The 22,426-nt window shown below is 37.1% G+C and overlaps 1 protein-coding gene across 1 annotated transcript; it reads right to left on the bottom strand.

The window, feature by feature from the left end:
- Nucleotides 1-835: 835 nt before the first annotated feature.
- On the bottom strand, nt 836-21,909 carry slc25a48 (solute carrier family 25 member 48). Its single transcript, XM_038303978.1, has 7 exons — nt 21,690-21,909; nt 19,820-19,863; nt 19,312-19,383; nt 18,484-18,736; nt 16,131-16,418; nt 9,017-9,150; nt 836-3,036 (listed from the first exon to the last, which is right to left on the bottom strand). Exons 1-7 carry the CDS (start codon nt 21,739-21,741, stop codon nt 2,932-2,934), a joined length of 948 nt encoding a protein of 315 aa, XP_038159906.1. The 5' UTR covers nt 21,742-21,909; the 3' UTR covers nt 836-2,931.
- Nucleotides 21,910-22,426: the final 517 nt, after the last annotated feature.

The raw sequence follows: 22,426 nt of genomic DNA, 5'->3' as shown, positions 1-22,426 counted from the left end.
TGTCCTGTATTAACATCGATTATTCTTCCTCTTATCTTTATGAGACACTGAGGAAAGTATTCCTTTGCAGGTTCTAGGAACTGAATGTTTTTCATGTGTGTAACTCAAGGTCACTGCCTGCATGCAGAAATGTATTTGTATCACTGTATCGAGCTGCAACTTACTCCCCACATCTCTGCTGGGTCTCTCCCTGTGGGTAAAAATAATCTATCATCTCGTCCTTCTTGTTTGGGTGTTAAAACGTAAAATCCTGCACCACAGGTTGATAAAATCAATAAGAAATGGGAAAAGAGAATAAATATTCATAAGTGAAAACTTTAGATCTTAAATATACATGCTTTAGCTAATAAATACCCAGAATGATCACAACATAATTGGCACAGATTTAACTAATTGCACTGAAGTATAGCCGTTTCAAATATTTATTTCCTTGCATCGGTTTAATGGACATTTGCTCATTCCAGTTAAAAAAGTCCCACCTGGGACTGTTTTAAATGTAAGGAAGAAGACTGATAAATAACCAATAAAAGTTTGATCTGTATACAGATCATTAATGATACTGTAGCAAGAAAAAAAAAAGCAGCACATTCAATTCCTTGTCTTTTCAATTACTTTCAAACAGACGGTTCAAAGTCCAACTAAAAATCTGAATATTTTCTGCTAAATGTAGAAACTTAATCAGCTTTGGTTACAAAACTAACAATCTTTTCCATCACTAAAACAAACAATGACATTTTAGCCAATACGTTTTCACCTCAAAATTAAATGTGACATTTAAAACTGAGCCACATGACTCACATTCAATTAAACAAATTCAGAAATGAAACAGGGCCAATAAGGTTTTTATAAAGATTTATTTAAGTACAATAAGACACTTTTGGCTTTTCAAGGAAGTTAAACATATTTATACATATTTACATAAAGATACAAAAAATATTATTTCCATTTAAATTCCCTGTTGTTATTCTAGTGTTGATTTAGCACCTAAGTGTTATGAGATTAGCTGGAAAGTAAAAGCAAACTTAAAACAATAACAGAACTGTGCTAACGTGGCTCATTTGCATCTGAAAATATAGTATAAAAGTTCAAATAAAAAAAAAACTCAGAATCCCTTAATATATGAAACATGAATACATGTAGAAGCAGAACGTGTCACCATATTGGTATTATATTTGTGTTAAAAAAATCTCACACCCTTCATAAAAATATTTTTATTCTTTATTAAAGTGACTTAAAAATGGCCCTCTCCAATTTTGCTAAATAGCATTTAAAGGAAAACCAATTAGTCAGTTTAAATTCATAAGCAATCTTTGTAGGCGGCAATTGCATTTTAATTTTTTTTTCTTTGTTGAACAGATCATCAAATAAATGCTGTGTGACACTGTGGGATAAAAATGATTATGTGCTTGTATTTTTCCTCACAGATAGGAACACACAGAATCAATAAAAAAAATTTAAATGTGCAAACTCAGGCCGGATTCGGCTGCAGGACCGAACCATACCAGACACAGGGACTTTTAACATCCCAGAAGGAACACAAACACAAATTAGTTTTTTTTTTTTGGTAAAATAATTAAATAAAAGCACATTTATCAAAAGATTGCTGACACTAAATATATCATCTTTATCCTCTCAGTTTCTTTTCATTTAGTGTAAGGACAGTGTTAAGTTGGTAAAACGGCCCTTAAAGAACTAGAATTAAAAAAACAAGCCTAAATTCCTAATTTAGCTTAAAACGATTTGTTGGCAGTTAATTCTTAAAACAATAACATAACTCTACTATAACAGTGTCCCAGTGCTAATGTGCTTCGAATATTGGAAACATTTCACAGACATGTGGAACTCATTAAATCATTTGAGATATACTGCAACGATAACAATATACATTTTCTTTCATAAAAGCGTCACATAAATCTGTTCCTGTAGAACATTTTAAACTTCTTCGTGCTCTCTATTGTTAATATTTTAGATTTGTGCAAAAGTGTTGAACCTTCCTTCCAATCAGACTTTCCATCAGTCATTTCAAGTGGTTCTCCAGTATCTGATGGTCATCTACAACCAACCCTCCATCCGAATAAGGAGTCATTTTGACTTTGATGATTTGAAGGTTGGAATAAAAAAAGGGATAAAATATGTATGAAAACTGGAAAAAAAAAGTATAAAAAACATCTATAGACTGAACTTAAAGTTTAAAAGCTTCACAGGAAGTCTGGGAAACTGTTTCTTTCTTTTAGAAATGTTTTGATAATTTGGAGGACAATCAAACAATTTCAAAAGTAGTATGCATTCGCTGTGATTACAAATATGAAGATATTTTGGTCTTCTTCAGGAGGCTACTACAACTTTATACTAACTTCAGTTTATACATCATCATTATAGTAAACTCTCCCTTGCAGATCTCCTGGCTAACTAAGCCTCCTATCTGTATTTTATTTCTCTCAATTTACCAAGTTGGGCATCAATTCTTACTGCAATTTTCCTATTGTTTTGTTTTTACATGCATACATCATTGTTAAATTAATCATAATTAACATTTAAAACAATTAATAATAGATTGTTTACAAGTCTATTTAAAAACCTTTAACAAAACTCATAAAAGAACCTTCAGTGACACTTTCAGAAACTCTTATATAACACCTGTAGTATCAAACCTCTGCAATGTCAAACACCTTTGTGTCAAAGCAGGACTCTGGTTAGCAAAATGTTTGACTTTGGTGATCTAAATAATCAGATTTGCATTATTAAACATAAATAAAACATCATATTTCAAGTAACCTAACTGGGATAAAAGGGGTCAGACCTAAAACATTTGACTAAAAGCAGCTGACTCAAAGCTACTATAAAGTGCTCACAATCTTTCCTCTCAAGCAAACTGGTAACAGTTAGCTGTGAGCTCCCTTTCTGCAAAGTGTTTCAGATTTCCCTGCAGCCCTAAAGACCTCTGAAGAACTGCAGAGAGAGTTCATACATCAGGAACATAGTGGCACTCATTGGGAAGCCTCGGATGGCGTTTACGGAAGCTCCTCTGAAGAAAACCTGCAACAAAAACAGTTTGGTCACACAACTTATTAGGTTTTCACTTCTCATTTTATACTGTATTCTGTAGCTCAAGGGAATCTAAGGGCTAGTCTTGCTACGGAAATGTTATCTTGCCTTATGTGACGCCTCACTGTGTGGTAGCAAGGCAAACCTTTATTCTTTTTTTGGGTTATTTTCACTGCTTTAGGCCCCTTTCACACCGTGGCGTTTTAAACAACGTATGCCTGACGTCCTGGAACCTTCTAAACTTATGGCCCACGTATTAGCATATGCTGGCATGCGTTGGAAAATTTTTGAGCATGCTCAAAATTTCTCGACGTACTTACCGTATGTCGACGTGTGCCAATATATTTCAGCTTGCTTCAATGTGTTCATAACTTATACAAAGCTGACCCATAACTTTTCCAATGTCTGCCAACGTTTTTTGTCCGTCAGGCATAGGCTTTCTAAATCGTCATGGTATGACAGGGGCCTTAGCTGTAGATATGGATACATTTAATGAGGTACCTTTTTCCCCTGAGGCACACTTCTGCAGAAGAAAGTTGCCACCATTTTTACAATACATACTGATTTAGATTTTACTCCAAGTTAATAAATCTTTTTAATAAATGACCCCTGACTGCTGTTTGTAGGGATACTTTTGGCTTAGTGATCGTCTAAGTATGTTTGCAAAAAACAGTTCCATCAAATGCAAAAAAGTGTTAAATTCAGAACTTTTACAGTAAAACTAGGCCCAAGTTACCGTGCAAGAAAGCAAGATGCAAGCAGATTTGTTGATACATAAACTCACAGGAAAATATCTTGCCAGAAGCCAACTGATGCATTAGCTTCAACCAATGAAATGCAGTAAACAAAAAATGGCTGGGCCAATGGTACTTTCTGTACATTACACTATTCAGTCTATTTTAGCTGGAATATCCTCCACTTTCTTTCAAAAGAACGTGATTTGTCCCTTTATTGATGGGAAAGATGTTTGCTTGTTCCTCCTGACCGGATTTGACATGGGTTTATCAGGGTTTGTTTTGTTTGTAAAGCATCAAATTGTCTTAGAAAAAATGTTTTTAAGATTTGTATTAGGATTCTTAAATCCTTGTGATTTAAGGTTAGAAATAAGTAATTTTAATACCATGATTATATTATTATGGCAACTTAGAAGAATCTGCTTGCACATGTAAAAAGGAACAAATAGTATGCACCGTGCTTCCGTTACACATCAAGTAGTGACAGGCCGCATAACGAGGAGTCTTCCAAACCAAACAGGTCTCAGCGCCATGCTATGACGTAATCGGCCGAGGAATCTGACCTTCGGAGGACACAACCCTGGATTCTAAATTCATATATGTGACTTTAATAAACCCTGTCTGGACAGATTTCGGGAAAGACTTGCTGAGGACACAATTGTAAAAATGGCAGTGCCCTACCCCTGCAATATGGTTTTTCTTTTCGCGATTACCTGATCTTTGAAGATCAACAGATCCGTTTATTCTTAGTTTTCTTGTTACATAGTTGCCATAGGTTTTATTTATAAATGTTGATTTTATTTATTTTTTACATAGCGTTATTTCAATTCAGTTCAAAAATACTTTATTAATCCCAAAGCGAACTTAAATACATATAAAAAATGAAATAGTAAAATTAAATTCCTGTTTTTGAGGGAATACTGTTGGAAAGTCCATGCTATTGACTCTGCTGTTGAGGAATACCTCTTTAAATCATTAGGTCTGTGAAGTGACGTGGAGATCCAAACAGAACAAAAAAAACAAGCATCACACAAGCTTTTATAAGCTGTCCTAGCAGTATCCTTTACACTTAGCTCCGCACTAAATGGTCTTAAGAACCCCCCATAAAACTATCAAATGCATTCTAGCATAATCAACATCACAGGGTGAGAGTCACCTGTTGCTTATTGCACATATTTTGTCTGTGCAGCAGAATCATGATATGCTTTAAAGCAAAATCCGGCTCATAAACTGACTAATGCCTCCATGTATTAATATGAATAACTTTTCACAATTTTCTCTGCACTGGCGTCACTTAAATGTTGGATTTTTCTTTAACTGACATTTAAATACAAATTGTTTCTACACCTGGGCTGGTATATTAAACTTCTGTCAAAGGAGGACCACTTCTGTCAAAGCTCTTTATTTTTAATATATTATGATTATCTTCCTCTATATATTTGAAATGAATACATTCAGCTCAAAAACCTCTGACTGGTTATTTTACTTTTCAGGACTATGACCTATTATAACTTCAGGCATTGATCAGGGACAGCCAGGCTGCACAAACAGTTTAATCTACTTTCTGAGAACATTAATGACCTCCTCGTATTGATCCCATGACTGTTGTTTTTTATTCAGCGTCGATGCAATGACGTTTTGTCCACGTGGGAAACCACTGACATAACAAACAGTCGGAACATCTGGACAAGGTGTTTGGCAGCAAACGGAGACGAGAATGAGGCCAAACAGCCAGTCAGTCACCTGATGTGCCTCCCCCCATGATTTAATCAGTTCAAAGGGACAATGTCACCAAAACATGTCCTGTTTGTGGAACGTATTTCTACATCTTTAAGTCGTGACTGGTTCTTAGGTTAGGGTCAGTTTGTTCAGAAAGTTTCCCATAATGAAACTGATTTTGTCCCATCAGTCCGACACAGCTTCAGCTAATAGAAAGGTCAGAAAGTTACCAGTTTAAACATCTATTCCACATAAAAAAAAAAATACTTAAGCATATCCGGTAGTTCATAATGAGAAGAAAAAAATATCTGGATTCATTGCTCCTGCTAAAAGTTCTTTGTTTTACCCCCACTTTATGACACTGAGCCTTTTTAAAACAGCATATAAAGATTTTAACGCTTTCAGCTGAATAATCATTTCTCCATAGCTCTTGTTCTAATGGTTCAAGGACCTCATACAGCTTAAAAAGGATTCAGCTCTCTTAAAATGTAGTGCTGTACACTATAACCAAGTAATAACGTTTTATTTTCATGTTGTTTTTATTTTTATTTTTATTTCATGTAACTGATCACTGTAAAACCTACCATCACTGTAAAACCTACCAAGACATTCTCTTAATTTGAAAAGCTAAGATAGTCCAGGTAAAACTGTGGCTGCAGATAACAATTCAGACAAAAGGAGAATATCTTGATAGGAAAGATGTTGGTCATGCTATTCACAAAATATGGCCTCAATGGAGGAAAAGGTAAGTGCTGAAAGAAAGCCATGAATGTCACCACATTGTCACTACCTGATCCATACCGTAAGCACAATCCGTACCACCGGCTCATTTGCACATGCGCAACCAGATATACATCTGGGTTTTCATAAATAATGTAGTTATGGTACTTAAAGTACTTCTTTCTATCCTTAACTCACAAAAGAAAGCCAAAACACATCTTTAAAAAAATGTTATGACTTTTATGAGACAATTTTAATGCTTTTTTCCATTTTTTGCATTAAACTACTTGTCTGACATCATCAGACATGCTTAGAGTAGTCCAGCAAAATATGATTGAACCATGTTTATCTGCATTTTAATTGTTTCTTTCTTTAGGCTACGCAATAATGACTGTAATCACGAAAAAAAAATCAAGCATCACACAAGCTTTTATGTCTTAAATCCTTACACTAGCTCCGCACTAAAAGTTTAAGAACCCCATAAAACTACAATGCATCAGCATAATCAACATCACGGGTGATAATCACCGTAAGCTTATTGACATGTTTTTGTCCTGCAGCAAATAGATATCTTTAAAGCAAAATCCGCTCATAAACGACTAATGCCTCCATGTATTAATATGAATAACTTTCACATTTTGCTGCACTGGTCAACAAATTAATTTTGGATTTTTACTTAACGACATTTAAATACAAATTGTTTCTACACCTGGGCGGATATTAAACTTCTGTCAAAGGAGGACACTTCTGTCAAAGCTCTTTCTTTTAATATATTATGATTATCTTCCTCATAATTGAAATGAATACATCACTCAAACCTCTGACTGTTATCCTTATTTCAGGACTATACCATTATGACGTTCAGGCATTTCAGGACAGCAGCTGCACAACAGTTTAATCTACTTTCTGAGAACATAATGACTCCCGTAATGATCCCAGGACTGTTGTTTTATCGCGTCGATCATTACTTTTGTCAGGAAACCATGACTTACCAAACAGTCGAACATTTGGAAAGGTTTGCAGCAAACGGAGACGAGAATGAGCCAATACAGCCATCAGTCACCTGCTGTATTCCTCCCATGAGTTTAATCAGGTTCAAGGACAATGGTCACCAGAAACATGTCTGTTTGGGAACGTATTTCATACATCTTTAAGTCTGTACAGTTCTTAGTTAGGGTCATTTTAGGAAGTTCCCATTGAACTGATTGTGTCCCATCAGTCCGACACAGCTTCAGCTAATAGAAAGGTCAGGAAAGTACCAGTTTAAAACTATTCCCACAAAAAAAAAATACTTAAGCATATCGGGAGTCATAATGGAAAAAAATTCTGATCATTGCTCTGCTAAAAGTTCTTTGTTTTACCCCACTTAGCACTGAGCCTTTTTAAAACAGCATAAAGTTTTACGCTTTCACTGAAAATCATTTCCATAGCTTGTCTATGGCAAGGCCTCATACAGCTGAAAAAGAATCAGCTCTCTAAATTCGCCCTCGCTACACTATAACAATTATAACGTTTCATTTTCATGTTGTTTTTATTTTTATTTTTATTTCATGTAACTGATCACCTGTAAACCCCATCACTGTAAAACCTACCAAGACATTCTCTTAATTTGAAAAGCTAGATATCCGTAAAACTCTGGCTGCAGATAACAATCCAGACACAAGGAGAATATCTTGATAGGAAAGATGTGGTCAGCTTTACACAACAATATGGCTTGCTTCAATGGATGAAAGGTAGATGGCTGAAGATAGCCAGAATGCTCCACCATTGTCAAACCGATCCATTCCTAAGCCAATCCTACCACCGGCTCATTGAGCAATGCGCAACCAATATACATCGGTTTTCATAAATAATGTAGTATGGTACTTAAAGTACTTCTTTCTATCCTTACTCAGAAAAGTGAAAGCCAAACACTCTTCAACAATCGTTATGACTTATGAGACATTTATGCTTTTTCCATTTTATGGCATTAACTACTTGTTGACATAGTCAGACATGCTTAGTATCCAGCAAAATATGACTGTAATGTTCACGCAAAAGGAAAATATAAACTCAAAAAGACTAGATTTATGTTTAAATCCAAAGTTGAAAAAGTTAGCTCCCAGAAGTAGCATTGGATCAGATTTACGGCACAGATGAGTGATAAAACAGAAAGAATTTTGAGGCATGTTTTTTCCTCAGCATATAAATTATTAACATTTAACACATTATAGTTTAGAATGCTGACTACTTTTGGGGAGGTAAAAATGTAATTTACTGTACTTTTTACAAAAATAATAAAAAGTCACGAGTGAGCCGGATATATGCAAGGTGATTCCAGGATCATCCTATGGGGAGACCTTTCTTCAGCAGGAGGAGAAAAGCTGACCAGTGTTGAATGGAAGGTGGGCGAAGCTGAATACATTGAAATGTTAAAGCCTGTTCTAAGCTTAAAAAAAAAAAAAAAAAAAAAAAAAAACAGGAGCAAAAGTTCAGATTCCAAAAGGAAAATACACTAAAACTTAAGGGGTAGGAAAGTGGGAAGAACCTTTAGCTATTTTATAGTTCTGCAAAGAAGAAACGGCAAAAACCCCCAGCTATTCTAAAGGGACTAATGGGTAATTTATAAAAAATATTTTTGTGTGTAAAAAGAAAAACTTATAACAAAGACTTTTATGCTTGATACCCTACCTTAGAAAACCAGGATTTAGACCCAATGTCCCCGGTATCAAAGACACAGACTTACCCATGACCCCACGCAACATGTACATTTATTTCTATTTATTAATAAATGTTTTTCTTCCATTGTTGCTGCTCACCTCTGCTCCCTCAGTTTTGTAGCTTTGGATAATGCAGTGTAAAACTCCCTTATACTTCCTTTGCAGCTGGGCATCTGCCTGCATTCGGCTCTTCACCACATCAGCTGGTGTTGCCGTGACCCAGGAAATAGAGCCTGAGGAAGAGAAGAGAAATCAGACCTCTAAAAAAAAAACACAGTGAAAACTCAGAGCAAAAATCCATACTGCAGTACATGCTTGATTCAGGAAGAGACTGACCAAAGCATGCATTCATTCATTCATTCATTCTCTGCAGCTTATCTGAAACCGGGTCCACGGGACATCCTCGTTTAATACTTCCTCTTCCACCTTTTCCAGACACAAGAATGCTTCTTATATAATCCCTTCCAAAAGTTCCAGGTCTTCTCCAAGGGTTCCTCCAGGTGAGTCACGTTTGAAGCAGCTTCTCAAGAAGATTACCAGTTATTCCTTTGTGCTCACACAGCTGAACTCTTTTCTGGCTGCTGAAGGGTGAATATAGCCATGGTTTGGAAATGTTGTAGTCTATTTAGTCAGCATCCAAGGCTGATGACCATAGATGATCACTTAAAGAAACAGCGACTGGGAAATCAATAGTTTAACAGCCTATATTGGATATTTTTCAACACATTCAACAAAAGACTGGTCTCTTTGTGCATGTCTCATCTTTGATGAGAACGCACCACACAAACTAAAAGCAGCTAAAAAAAAAACTCCACCTTCATATGCATCGTATGCATCTGATGAACTATCTACAAGAAGTAGAAGAATTGGAGCAAAATCAGAGACCAAAACAGCCCTTGCTGAGTTGAACTCCAGATGAAAACAAGTTAGACTCCAGAGAAAAAACAGGAACCAAAACGATTTTATCTCAGTTCCAGGACCCCCAGCACTACAAAATGAGGGGGGTGGTCCATCAGACATAACATCCTGCTGAGTGCATTAATTAAAAGTCCACGATGAGATGCACTACAATTCCTACACAAACTTGCTATGGACATTTTTCAGCTGAATCTCTCCACCGCATTCCAGTCAGGATGTTCAGGAAGCCAGTTTGAGATCAACTGAGCTTAATGAGATAGAGCCACATCGCCACTAGAAGTAGAAGGTTGAAGATGGGTACACTGCGTACAGAAACGCATTAGATATGGCAAACAGTATTACTTAGGGAGGATGTGGCATTTAAAAAAATGTCAGTTTCTGTTAAGTGGCTCTAAGCATGGCAGGAAAATATTCCCACATCATAATGAAATTACTTTCTGCTTAAACTGTTGAGGCAAACCAGAATAGATATATTGTTAATGGTTGTGTACATGGACGCCAACCAGACCATCGGAAGGTTCAGTTGCAGATCAATTTCAAGAACCATTCTCTGAAATCCTAAGATATATATTTGTGTATAAAAATCCCAGCAGCTTCAGAAGAACTCATCTGGCACCAATAACCAATTTACTTACAAATATGCACTTAAATGTGCCTGAATGCATTGAGCTAGTGCATAGAACTCACTAAAGTTGCCATTAAGTTAATCAAATCATCAAAACATTTGAAATATTACTTTGAGGCTAAGAGTACAAAATGTATCTAAATGTAAACACAATAATTTAGAGAAAAAATATGTTTTAAATTAAGCCCAAATTAAGTTAAGGGGTAGATTGGTGAGAATAGTTCAGAGAACAGTTGAGTAAAAATAACAAAATAAGGAAGCAGAATGGGTCTAACAACATGGCCTTAAGGCTTAGACCACTAACTTTCCGCCAGTTCCAGTCTTCTAATTTTGGTTTGTTTTGCCGTATTTTATAATTTATCTGACCAGCACTATAGATTGGTTGAGACCATGCTTTAGTGTCTGGCTCAACTGGATCACTTCTAAGGAAAGCAAAACCCATATGGGCCCCCCTGATTTACAGCAGACTGAGCCTCTTCTGTACAGTCTGAGTCTGTCACGTGTTGGCAGCTGGTCAGCCTGCATCTGGAAATAATCCTGCACGGTTTATCTTCAATGCACATACAGTGTTTATCTCCATCCCAGTCTCCTGATTGGCTGCAAGTTCACACACCCTCTCTCAATGCATCAGTGCCTAAAGTACCTCCTTGGTATACAGTTTCCAGATCCTTAATCTCTCCATATGTCATTGTCTTGGCACTATATTCCCTGGAAATGAGATCCAACATTTATAGAGGAAAAATATGTAGGGGAATGAAGAGGAAGAAGAGAAAAAATGAAATCGTCTGAGAGCAACTCTTGCTTGTCCATCTATGCATCGAAAAAACACACTTATCCACCAAGATGTTGTGAAATGAGAAATGTATGGTAGTTTTGAGAAAGGCTGGAGTTGTTGAAGTGATTTTTTACAGAAAAAGAACAAACAAATAGACAAACACCCCCCCCCCCCCCAGAAAAATCATGTAAAAATGAACCTTAAATCATTAGGAACTGTTAAAGTGAGAAGGATTTGTCCCCTTGTAAGGAAGGCTGTAGCACCCCAGGGGCCTTCTCGCCGGTTCTTTTCCTGGGAGCAAGTTATTTACTACTCTTAACTCAAACTGGGTAAAACCATATAAAAAAGGACTATAAAACAGGAGTGCACATGATGTATAAACAATAAACAGGAACCAATTTGTTTTCTAGGCTTTAAACAACTGAATTTGCTACAGAACCAATTATTTACAAATGTAAATTCATCATCTAAACATCTCAGAGCCAAAGACAATTAAATAAAGATATAAACATGTTTTGGTTTCAATAGCTCATCCTTAAAATCAACATAATGTAATCCATTCAGCCTGGTTTTGTGGATCATATGGAATATGTTTGTTTATCTAGAAAGCCTGGTCATGTTTTAAAAGAGTTTTCAGACTTTCTGTCAGGATGCAGTAATACACGTGTCTTCCAACCTTTCCAGCCTAGTAGTTCTACAGACAGCCAATGTAAATATATGGAATCTGGTTAAATTGTTTTCATGATACACATAAAGCTTGATATTCTTCTTGCACATAAACTTGTATGTAATGGAATGAGCTAGAACATGCGCTAATGTAAATTCTTCACACTGTGCATTCAATTATTCTAAGAGAACTTGTAGATGATGCTGGAAAGTGAAAATAAACTTTTGAAAACTAAAAGCTATTTCAGTTTCTTGAAGCTTTATCTTCCTTGTGATTACCTTTTCTAATTTCTGGTGATTATATCTGAAAATGGCATCCATTTCTAATTACCTCTTAGCTGTATATTTAACAAAAATAAGTTGTCATGGAAAATATACAATCAATGTTTTAAAGACTGAATTATGAATGATTAAAATCTGATGTATACCGTATTTTCACGACTATAAGGCGCATTTAAACGTCTTTTTTTTCCCTCAAAATGTGCGTGCGCCCTATGGTGCGGTGCGCCCTATGTGTGTTGTAACTGCGACTTTTGAGACCACCTCATTGAGGAGATGATGAAAGAGTGGCTGAATGTAAGGAGACCAGGTGTTTTTTTTCCACTCATCACCATTAATCTGTAACTCCATGCGTGCCCATCTCACAGCTGATGTGAAAAACATGGGGAAACAAATTAACCCTGTGCTCGCTGTTCAACCGCTCGACATCGGTGTGAACCGGACCCAGCAGGTGCAGCAGAAGCAGCGAGTTTACATGCAAAGTCAATGGTTGACGCGCGTATAAGGCTGGGTGGCTCCGTATGGATGCGTGGCTGAGGCAGGTGTATCTGAGAAGACTAGGTGTTTTTTTCCACGCATCACCATTGCTGCGTGCCCATCTCACAGCCGATGTGAAAAAAAACGTGAATCAAATGAACGCTGTGCTCGCCGTTATCCCGGGGGTCTGACAAAGGAGCTTCCACCGCTCGACATCGGTGTGAACCGGCCATTCAAAGTAAGGCTGCGAGCGGCGTGGGAGCGATGGATGACAGACGGAGACCACAGTTTCAGGAAAAGTGGGAGGCAGCGCCGGGCAAGTTACGCCGTTTGCGGATGGATTGTAGATGCTTGGACTAACGTATCTGCTGGCTCTGTTGTTCAAGCTTTTGCAAAAGCCGGCATTATTTCTGAGGAGCTGCGCTGCACGGAAAGTGACTGACAGCGCAGAAGGGGAAACTGGCATGTCGGATTTAGCGCAGCTGTTTAATTCAGAAACAGAGGATGAGGACTTTGAGGGGTTTGATTAATACTCTGTAATAAATACTTAAATAAAGCACAATCATACTCAGTTTTGCTCCCGCTCTATTTTTCTACCTGAAAACTTAATTCAACAGCAGCCTATGGGCCGCGGGGCATACGGGCTCACCTCCGCAGGTGTTTTTTCATCTAAATAATCTAAATCTTTTTAAGTGATAAAGCCCACCTGAAAATTTAATCATTGCAGTCAGTTCATCCAGATTATTATCCTGCCTATGTTTTAAGTTAATTTATGCGTCAATAAACGAAGAAGAAGGGGAAACTGGCATGTCGGATTTAGCGCAGCTGTTTAATTCAGAAACAGAGGATGAGGACTTTGATGGGTTTGATTAATACTCTGTAATATATACATTAATAAAGCACAATCATACTCAGTTTTGCTCCCGCTCTATTTTTCTACCTGAAAACTTAATTCAACAGCAGCCTCTGGGCTGCGGGGCATACGGGCTCACCTCCGCAGGTGTTTTTTCATCTAAATAATCTAAATCTTTTTAAAGCTACAGTGTGTAATTTTCAGCGACATCTAGCGGTCAGACTACAGACCGCAGCAACATGAACGTCTCCCCCCCAACAGTACGGCGAGCGTTACGGGACAAAATGTCTTCCACGACGTCCACATCACCTACCTTCTCAAGTGATGAGGTTTGTTTACATAGATAATTTTACAGATAGTATTTCATTAGTCTGTGTAGGGTATAGATTTCATGTAGACTTTAGATAATAAATATACCCGTTATTTTTTCTACGTCGTTGTGACGTTTTGGTGAGCTGCTTTGCATGGTGATATAAACAGACGAAGTAATTGTAGTCATTAGTTTAACAGCGAGATTGTGTTCGCTGGAAGAATATATATTCCCCGTTTACAGAGTCCAAGTCATTTTGGTGGCACGGGGGTTACAAGGCGAGGAAGAGGGAGAAGAAAAGGGCGAGGCCGTGCAGCCAGGGCCAGGCGAGGGAAGGGTGCCAGCGGGGTGAGAGCAGAGGAGAAAAGGCTTGAAGATCTCCAAAGGAGCCGGAGAGAAGTAACCGAGGTATATATCCAGAAAATTATTTTACAGAAAATTACTGAATCATTACCTATGAAACGTCAGGGACGTTGCTGAATAACTATACTGGAGAGGAACAGCATCATCACGCAGCATGTTATTGTTTTAGACAGGTCTGAGCATCCTGTACTCCAAAAACTGCAGTGATATTAGACAATTGTGTGTGTAGGATTAATTACCTGTCCAAGAGAAAACTGGCAACTTGAGCGTCACTTTGAAAACCTTTTTCCTCCATCAGTGACTTCCATCGTGTAAATGCTGTGTTAATGTTGATCCGTGTTTTTTGTCGTTTCTTGTCACGCTTGCGTTTATTCTCGTCGTGTTTCTGCTTCTTAGATGACGGGGGTTCGGTGTCCGCCGCTTTTCGTTGTGATACAGAGTAGGCATGATCCTCCATTCGTCTGATGTTTGGCCACACAGTGCCAAACAGTTTGCAAAGTCACTCACGCCTGCCGCCTTGTTCACCTTTCTTGTTACTGAGGCGCAGTATACCTGCTTCTTCTTCTTCTTTGGTTTCAGGCAGACTAAACGCTTCTCAGGCATAATACTGCCATCTACTGTTCAGTACCGTCTCAGTTCATCTCTCTCAACTTGCCGTAGTTATTTTCGAGCGTCATGGGAGATCTCGCAATCGCTAGTTTGTTGCCTCTGCGCTTGCCGTAGCGCAAAGATGTCAGCCTCCATGGCTGCGAGACCCGCTCCTATGTAATTATAAATAACGAATTCTAAGGCAACGCAAATAATATGGTTAAAAGGCTGAGCTCATAGGTGATGATAAATAACATAGTTATGTATAATATATTAAATTTCTGACTTTATATGCCTGTAATTATTACACACTGTAGCTTTAAGTGAGAAAGTCCACCTGAAAATTTAATCATTGCAGTCAGTTCATCCAGATTATTATCCTGCCTATGTTTTAAGTTAATTTATGCCTCAATAAACTGTATCAGAGGAGTAATCACAGCCCTGTGTCATCAGCGATGTGTCTCTCACGGCAGGTTCCCAGGTTTGAATAATACTTTGTAATAAATACACCTTGCAGCTTTATTTGCTGTGATCAGTGGGAATAAAGTAGTTTTAATATGTTTTTAAGTGGGAAAATCCACCTGAGAGGACATGTACCTGTATATAAAAAACGCGCCCTATAGTCCGGTGCGCCTTATGTGTGTGTTAAATACAGAAATGGCACACATAACTGAGACTGCGCCTTTTAGTCCGGTGCGCCTTATGGTCGTGAAAATACGGTATATGACTGATTGGAATAAACTACATTGATATAAATTTTATGTAATTTTATAGGGCCAGATTTAAACTTTATTCTTTTTTTTGGTAATTGTCCTAATTTGGAGTTATATAAGTGCATATTAATTAGCCTTGTTCTAAACTTTACATTGATTTAGTAAAATATCAATGACAATCTCTTTATCGTTTTAGATTCATCCTTCCTGTCCATCTAAATACACACTTTATTTTGAAGGATATTAGAAATTGACAAACCAAACACCAATGCCTACACATTTACATGAAGACCGAACATCACACATTTTCATTGGATCCATCCCAATACAAACAAAAAATATATAAGTTAAGTGCCAATTTTCTTTAATCAGGAAAGGATTTCTGCAGCCTTTTCTATATCAAATTCACAAATACTCTTAAAGTTCTGCATTTAACCAGAGAAGAGACAATAGTTGGACTAACATACCAGCTAACATTGATGTCCTTTAACATTTTCTCCATTTATTTAATACTTAAAATATCTTACAGATGTCCCCTTAGTCTGCTGACCTTTTAGTTTGTGGATACTTTCTGAACTTCAAGTGAAAAAATACCAGATGGAATCCAAATACTTATTGTAATCCAAGTAACGATTCAAGCATTTACCTGCTAAACCTCCAGCGAGCCAGATCGAGCAAGGATGAGGGCTGGATGAGTTGGATGGGGTCAGCAAGTTACAGAAGACGGCATAGGGGATGAAATAGAGCGCGTATCCTGGGACATCCCTAAGGATCATGGCCCCGGCCCCTCTGTAAAGCCCCTGGATTCCCTCAGTCTGCAGGATGGTGCTGATGCAGTGGATTGGGCCTCTGTAGAGTCGCTGGTTGGGACCGTCGATGGAACGCAGGGGGATGTTGGTGCCATTGGGCACATTACCGGCCAGCTGGAGGTTCTCTGGAAATGAAGAGACAAAACAATTCCTTTTTATATTTGTTTTGTAGCACTGGTGTAATATGAGCACACAAAAGGAACAAAAAATATTTTTTGTGTTTCAGAAAAAAATGTTGGCGTTCTAAGGTGCCAGCTTTAATGATGACTTTAAGTTTTAATGGATAAAAGCCAATCAGAACAACAGACCACATGCAACATGTGCCCCTTGCTAAATTGTGGATTAACTTCAATCAGCTCAATTTTCTTGAAAAGCAGTTATTTTTAATAGCCAATGTCAAACAAGAGATTTGCAGAAATGCAAAAATAATTGGCACATCATTCGTAAAAGTGAAGCGATTTCAAAAGGGCTACAGGGACTCATCCAGAGGGTCACAAAATGACTCATAACATCTAAAGTAGTATATGCTACAATAGCTTTAGATCGGCCTACAGATTTCATAGTCAATTAATTTGATTTCAAAGGCTTCTCCAGCCTTTCAACGATGTACCTACCTGGACATAATTCTTGGCACCCCTTGTGTAATGAAAGTAAGTAAGTAAGTAAAACCCAAGTAGTAATAACTGGAATCTGACAAAATTAATAAATAAACTATGAAAATAAAGAATGAATATGAGAATGAATTAAAATGTGACATTGCTTTTCAACCATAATTCAACAGAAAGATTAAAAAAGAAAAACATGCTTAGCTATCGTATAGCCACCCCTGGTCTCACCTTAAATTGGCTCTTAAAGATTCATTTAAGGCAAAAGACTTTGGAGAAAATATTTATTTCCCTTTGCTGCTTTCTTCAGTGAGGATATTTACGTAATAAGAAACATTACTTCCACAGAATCTGCTGAAACTGTGTATGTGTATGTCTAAACTTTCTGGCCCTTTGCACCTCCATAAAACAATAAAAATTATTTCAAAAGCTCCATCAGGGCAGTCTTTGAGGAAATATCACATGAGATCACAGGGGCAAGATCTATGAAGAGGCTATAAATGTTTCATTGAATGTTTTATCTGAGAATCGACCTACATAAACCTTTATTTTATTGGTTTACTGTTTAACAGATCAACAACAGTTCCGGGCAGAGATTTCCCATGCAAGATTGGTTAAAAGCAATTGTTCCAACCTCTAGTTGATCAAATTCATATCCCTTAAAAGAAAAAAAAAAAAAACTCCAGTACATTTTTTTAAATATCAATTTGAAAAAAAAAAAAACAACAACAAAAACTGAGAGGCAAATTATTTTAATAGGGGAAACGTTACATAAAGTTTGAAAAAGAGACTTTTTGTGTATCAAAAAGCACTGGATGAATTAGTCGATTTTAAAATAGTATTTACTTTGTCGATTAATTTCTCTATTTCATAAGGACATTGGTTGTTTTTCCCAAAGATGAAGATAATTGATGGGAAATTGATCTATGAACCAGAACTAAACCTTTCCTTTCAGCAGAGATGCCTTGAGATCAGACGAAACTGAAACATAGATATTTGGCCCCAAAGAATTTCTCAACAATTCAGCTATCTAGCGTGTTGATGGCTGCATTATATTGTTTATGCGTTTTTCAGCAGAAGAAATGGGTGCACTTGGTAAGATGGCAAAATCTAAGAGATCAGACAGAAAGTTATTGACCGATATGGATTACAAACTCAGTCACTTCAGGTCTGTCAGAAAGAGCCAGTGAAACTATTCTAAAAAGCTTGTAAAAGAATACCCAACATATTTGGCCAGTGTCATACAATTTAAAAAAATCTTAGTAAAATCAAATATTAAATGTACCAGTTCTATGCAGCTACTTGTGTTTATGGTGTAGAGACTTTCTACATCAGTTTGCTAACTTATCTGGATAAAATAAACTACACATTTCATCAACTGTGTTCTGGTTTCATGCTCAGAGTCACCAAGTTTTAAAACTCTGCTTGGTACCGGTTTTAGTAGTTGATAATTTACTGTAACCATGCAATGAAGATAAAAACAAAACCAAAAAAATGCATTTTTTTTTTTACTTGTTGAACTTCAAAAAAATGTATCCTCCAAACATGAAAAAAAAAAAAAAAGAAAACAAGTAAAAAGATTTACCTGCCAGAACTGGCTGTGTCTGCATTTGCAGTCTGATCTTGACCAAATCCACTGGAGCTCCAAGGCCCACTGACATCAGTCCAGTTAGCATGCTGGCCACAGTCAGGTCCAGCATGCTACAGGGATGCCTTCCGTCACCATAGCGATACTTGCTTATGAGTCTTTGAGTATTGCTGAAGAAGCCAAACACAACTGAGTTGTAGACAGTGATGCTGGCGAGCGGGAAAGACATGCCTTTAAAGAACCCCATCACCTGAGCATTGCATTAAAAAAAGAAAAGAAATCAGGACAATCGGTCCGTTTCAATATATATAAAAAAATAAAAAAAAAAAAAACAGAAAGTAGAAGGTAACTGACAGGAGGACACATTTTAAAGTCCATTTGAAACTTAATGTTGCTGCTAACAAATATTTATGTCCCAACTTGATGAAGGCTTGAGTCTTAAGCAGATTTTAGGACTGAAACATCTCCGCACTGACATCATAATAATAATCTGTGGGGGAATTCAGGTTTGTTAAGGAGAGCTGAGCTGAAGTTATGTTCACTGAACCATCAAGCTCATGGAAAAATGTCCAAAAAGGATGAAAGGAAAATGACTCGGTCCAGATAAAAATATACAAATCTATAAAAAGTTTGAATACCTTTATAAAATAAGCTTCAGAGTCTAAATCTATTTATGGGGTAAAGCACATAATATACCAATTAATATTCCATATGATGCATATGAGTGAAAACCAACAGGTTTTAGTACTGATCTACATGTTTTTTTTATAACATGGAAATCATTTGCAGTAAATATGGGGACTGAGAAAAGCTCTAGATGTTTACCGTCTCCTTCCTGTAGATGTTGAGGATGCAGTGGAGCATGTTCTGGTTGCCTTTTCCTGCCTGGAGCCGCGTCTGGACAAAACAAGCAGAGCTCAAATTTGGACTTGATCATGAACGAAACCCACCCTCCCATCCATCCATCACTTATATAGAGTAGAATTCAAAGGCTAGAGGGATAAATTGTTCAGGGGTTTTTTTTTTCTCTCCACTTGGTAAATATATACTTGTAATCCCTTTTCTTTGATGGGAGTGAGCATCTCCACTGTCTGAAATGTAATAAAAATGAACCTGCTTCATTAGAAAGAAGAGAGGATGAGTTGTTTTCCCTTGATGCACTTTGTTGCTGGACAAAAGCAAATTAAAGCAAGATGCCTGAAATGTTTTAGTGCAATGATGTAAGAGTTATTGAGCAACAGGTGGTAGTTTCATTATAGACCATCTTATCATGCTTTAATCAGGAGGAGACAGTTGTAAAGGTTGAGAAATAGGGCAGCTCAGTCTTAATTACCTTCACTGTGTCCAGCGGATGCCCAACGACCACACTGGAAGCGCCTGCAGCCAAGAGAAACATTGAAAACAGAATGTACCAGAGGATCAACAACACAGGGGGTACTTTGTTACTGAGAAAGAAAACAACATGACTTAGTAACTTTCTGTGAGACTTTTCTTTTTTACTTCTAAAGATGAAAAAAACAATGAGACTAAATATGTCAGTAAAAAAAATTATGTTAATTTTCCATATTTCTGATTGTTTTCTTCATGATGACGCACTCAAAGATATGCGGAAAAGTTTGCATGAATAGTGGGCTGTGGCCCATTTGCACACAAAGCAGATGTATCTTTACTGTGTCTTTTATAGATAAAACATGGAGGCCGTGAAACGACTGCATAACAGAACCCAGGGCAAACATAAACCCCTGCAGCCCTGTTACTCCCATCCCCAACCAGCCCATAAAAACACAGAAGCAGACTTTCCAACCCTGGAAACAGGATAATGAGATATTCTGCAAACCCGCTGGGCCTCCAAAAATATTTAGGACTCAGCACTTCATAAGGATTTTTTTTACATTGCTGTGGGTGTGGATTTTCTCAGCTCTGGGCGTAAGGCTTCACGTGACTTAACATACATATCTGAAGATAAGGCCTTCTTTATCGCTCTGACTGGTTACTATGTCAGAAAAATTAATGAATCATCCATCTGTCTTCTGTGGATTTACTCTTGTATTTTTCTTTCCCCTAGAGAACTAAAAATAACTCAGAAAGATGCAGCCTTTTAGAGAAAGAGCCAGCTATCTTTTACTCCTGCTTGGGCACTCAACTACTAACAGCTTCATCTTTCAACTGAGTATTAAAAACAGAGATGTTTTAATTCCCTAAAGGTTTAACATTTTAGTGAAAAAAAAAAAAAAGAGTGAGAGATTTTTGAAAGTTAGGATAAAACCAGTCCTGTTTTTTTATTTTTATGATGCATAAATATCAAAACTCAAGTAAATATTATTTTCAACAAGTTTTGATTAAATGCATTTAATATTCAGCTTAAACTCTTAACTGAGAGGTAAATACATTAAAATCATGCTTTAATTACTAAATTATAAAAGTAAAAAATCTTAAAGTTTACAGAGGTCATTTTTACTCTATGCTGGAACTGATGAAAAACTATTTTGAGTACACACTGAGGAGCTGCTGCCTTTAAGTGTAACCTGTAACATGCTTAGTTCCTTCACGCTTTTATGCAGTTTCTTGGTGATATTTTTTACACTTTTTATTCCTTCCCTTAATTTGCATTCCGTTTTAATTTTCATTAGCAATCCAAATATGTCTTGCTTATTGGACAAACAACCACTTGATTCCAGATTCAGACCTACTTTTCTATCTGGGTTATGCAATAATACGGCAGCGCGCAGCAGCGCCCCCTGTGGTCATTTCTATGATTGCAGGGATTCAGCTAAAGCGGACCGCACAGTAACGGGAACAATTAGTACACAAACTGTAATCCCCAAACAGTCAAACATATTGATTATTCTCGAAAAAAGGAACATTTGCAGCATTATTTCGTTCTGATAATAAAAGGAGGAGATTATAATATATTAAAGTGTGGAGAAACGGAGCAGGGAGGAGGAGGAGGATTCCTGAATAGACCCCCCTTTGTTTATACAGGATGTGGATGCAGTAGTTTTCCATCTTAAAAGTTGCTACTGAACATCAACGGAAGCTTGTGCAGGTGGATTAATTTATCTCTCAAATGTGAGTAAATTAAATAAATAATGATTACAAGAAGAAAAAAATAACAAAAAAGCTATATCTTTTTTTCTCCTAAAAGATCCGTTAAACGTATTGTTTCTGAGCGAGCACGAGAAGCAGGCAATTTTATTTCTTACCGCCGATCCATCCTGCGAGAAAATCACCCAGTCGAAAATTTTTTGAAGTCATCTTCAACTCAGAACTTCAGCTTAGCGGTGCACGGCAGCAGAGCTCCACCAACAACCCTCAGTGTCTGAAAAAACAGTCAAGCATCACTTCTTATCGAAAATTGCAGCTGACTTTCAGAGTTTCTGAGAAAACAAAACCATATTTTAGATACTGTCTGAATTGATAAAGAGAGAGCGACACAGCCCCGCGCAGCCGACCATTGACAATGAAGTGTGGGTGTGCGCTACAGCTCCCCTATCCAATCAGAGGAGGGGTCTTGAAGATGAACAGCCAATAGGAATGCCCTCATGGTAATAAGCCATGAGGAGTAAAAAGCTGAACGGAGGAAAGAGCATTTTTGTTAATGAGGATGGGACTTCCGGCTCCTGTTTGAGATCCGGATCATTCGACTCAGCTCAGCTGAACTGAATGTTTCAGTTCCCAAAGATTTTTAACTAAAGTTTCCTTTAGTATTAATTCCTTGACTTAAACTGATAGCATAAAAACATATTTTTAAAGATGCACTGGTAAAAATAAATGAAATTGCTGTTTGAAAATGTTTGTGCATAGAACTCTGTCAAACAAAGTTAATACATTGTATTAAAAAGTCAAAAAAAAAAAAATCACTTTGAAACCTCAAATATCTAAGACACGTGATGATCTACAGCTTATTTTTAAATAGAAAATGCCATCCTTAATTTGAATA

This window comes from Cyprinodon tularosa, unplaced genomic scaffold (genome assembly GCF_016077235.1).
Source record: "Cyprinodon tularosa strain WSP-4 unplaced genomic scaffold, ASM1607723v1 ctg522, whole genome shotgun sequence".
Taxonomy (NCBI): Eukaryota; Metazoa; Chordata; class Actinopteri; order Cyprinodontiformes; family Cyprinodontidae; genus Cyprinodon; species Cyprinodon tularosa.
This window is presented reverse-complemented; position numbering and strand designations above follow the sequence as displayed.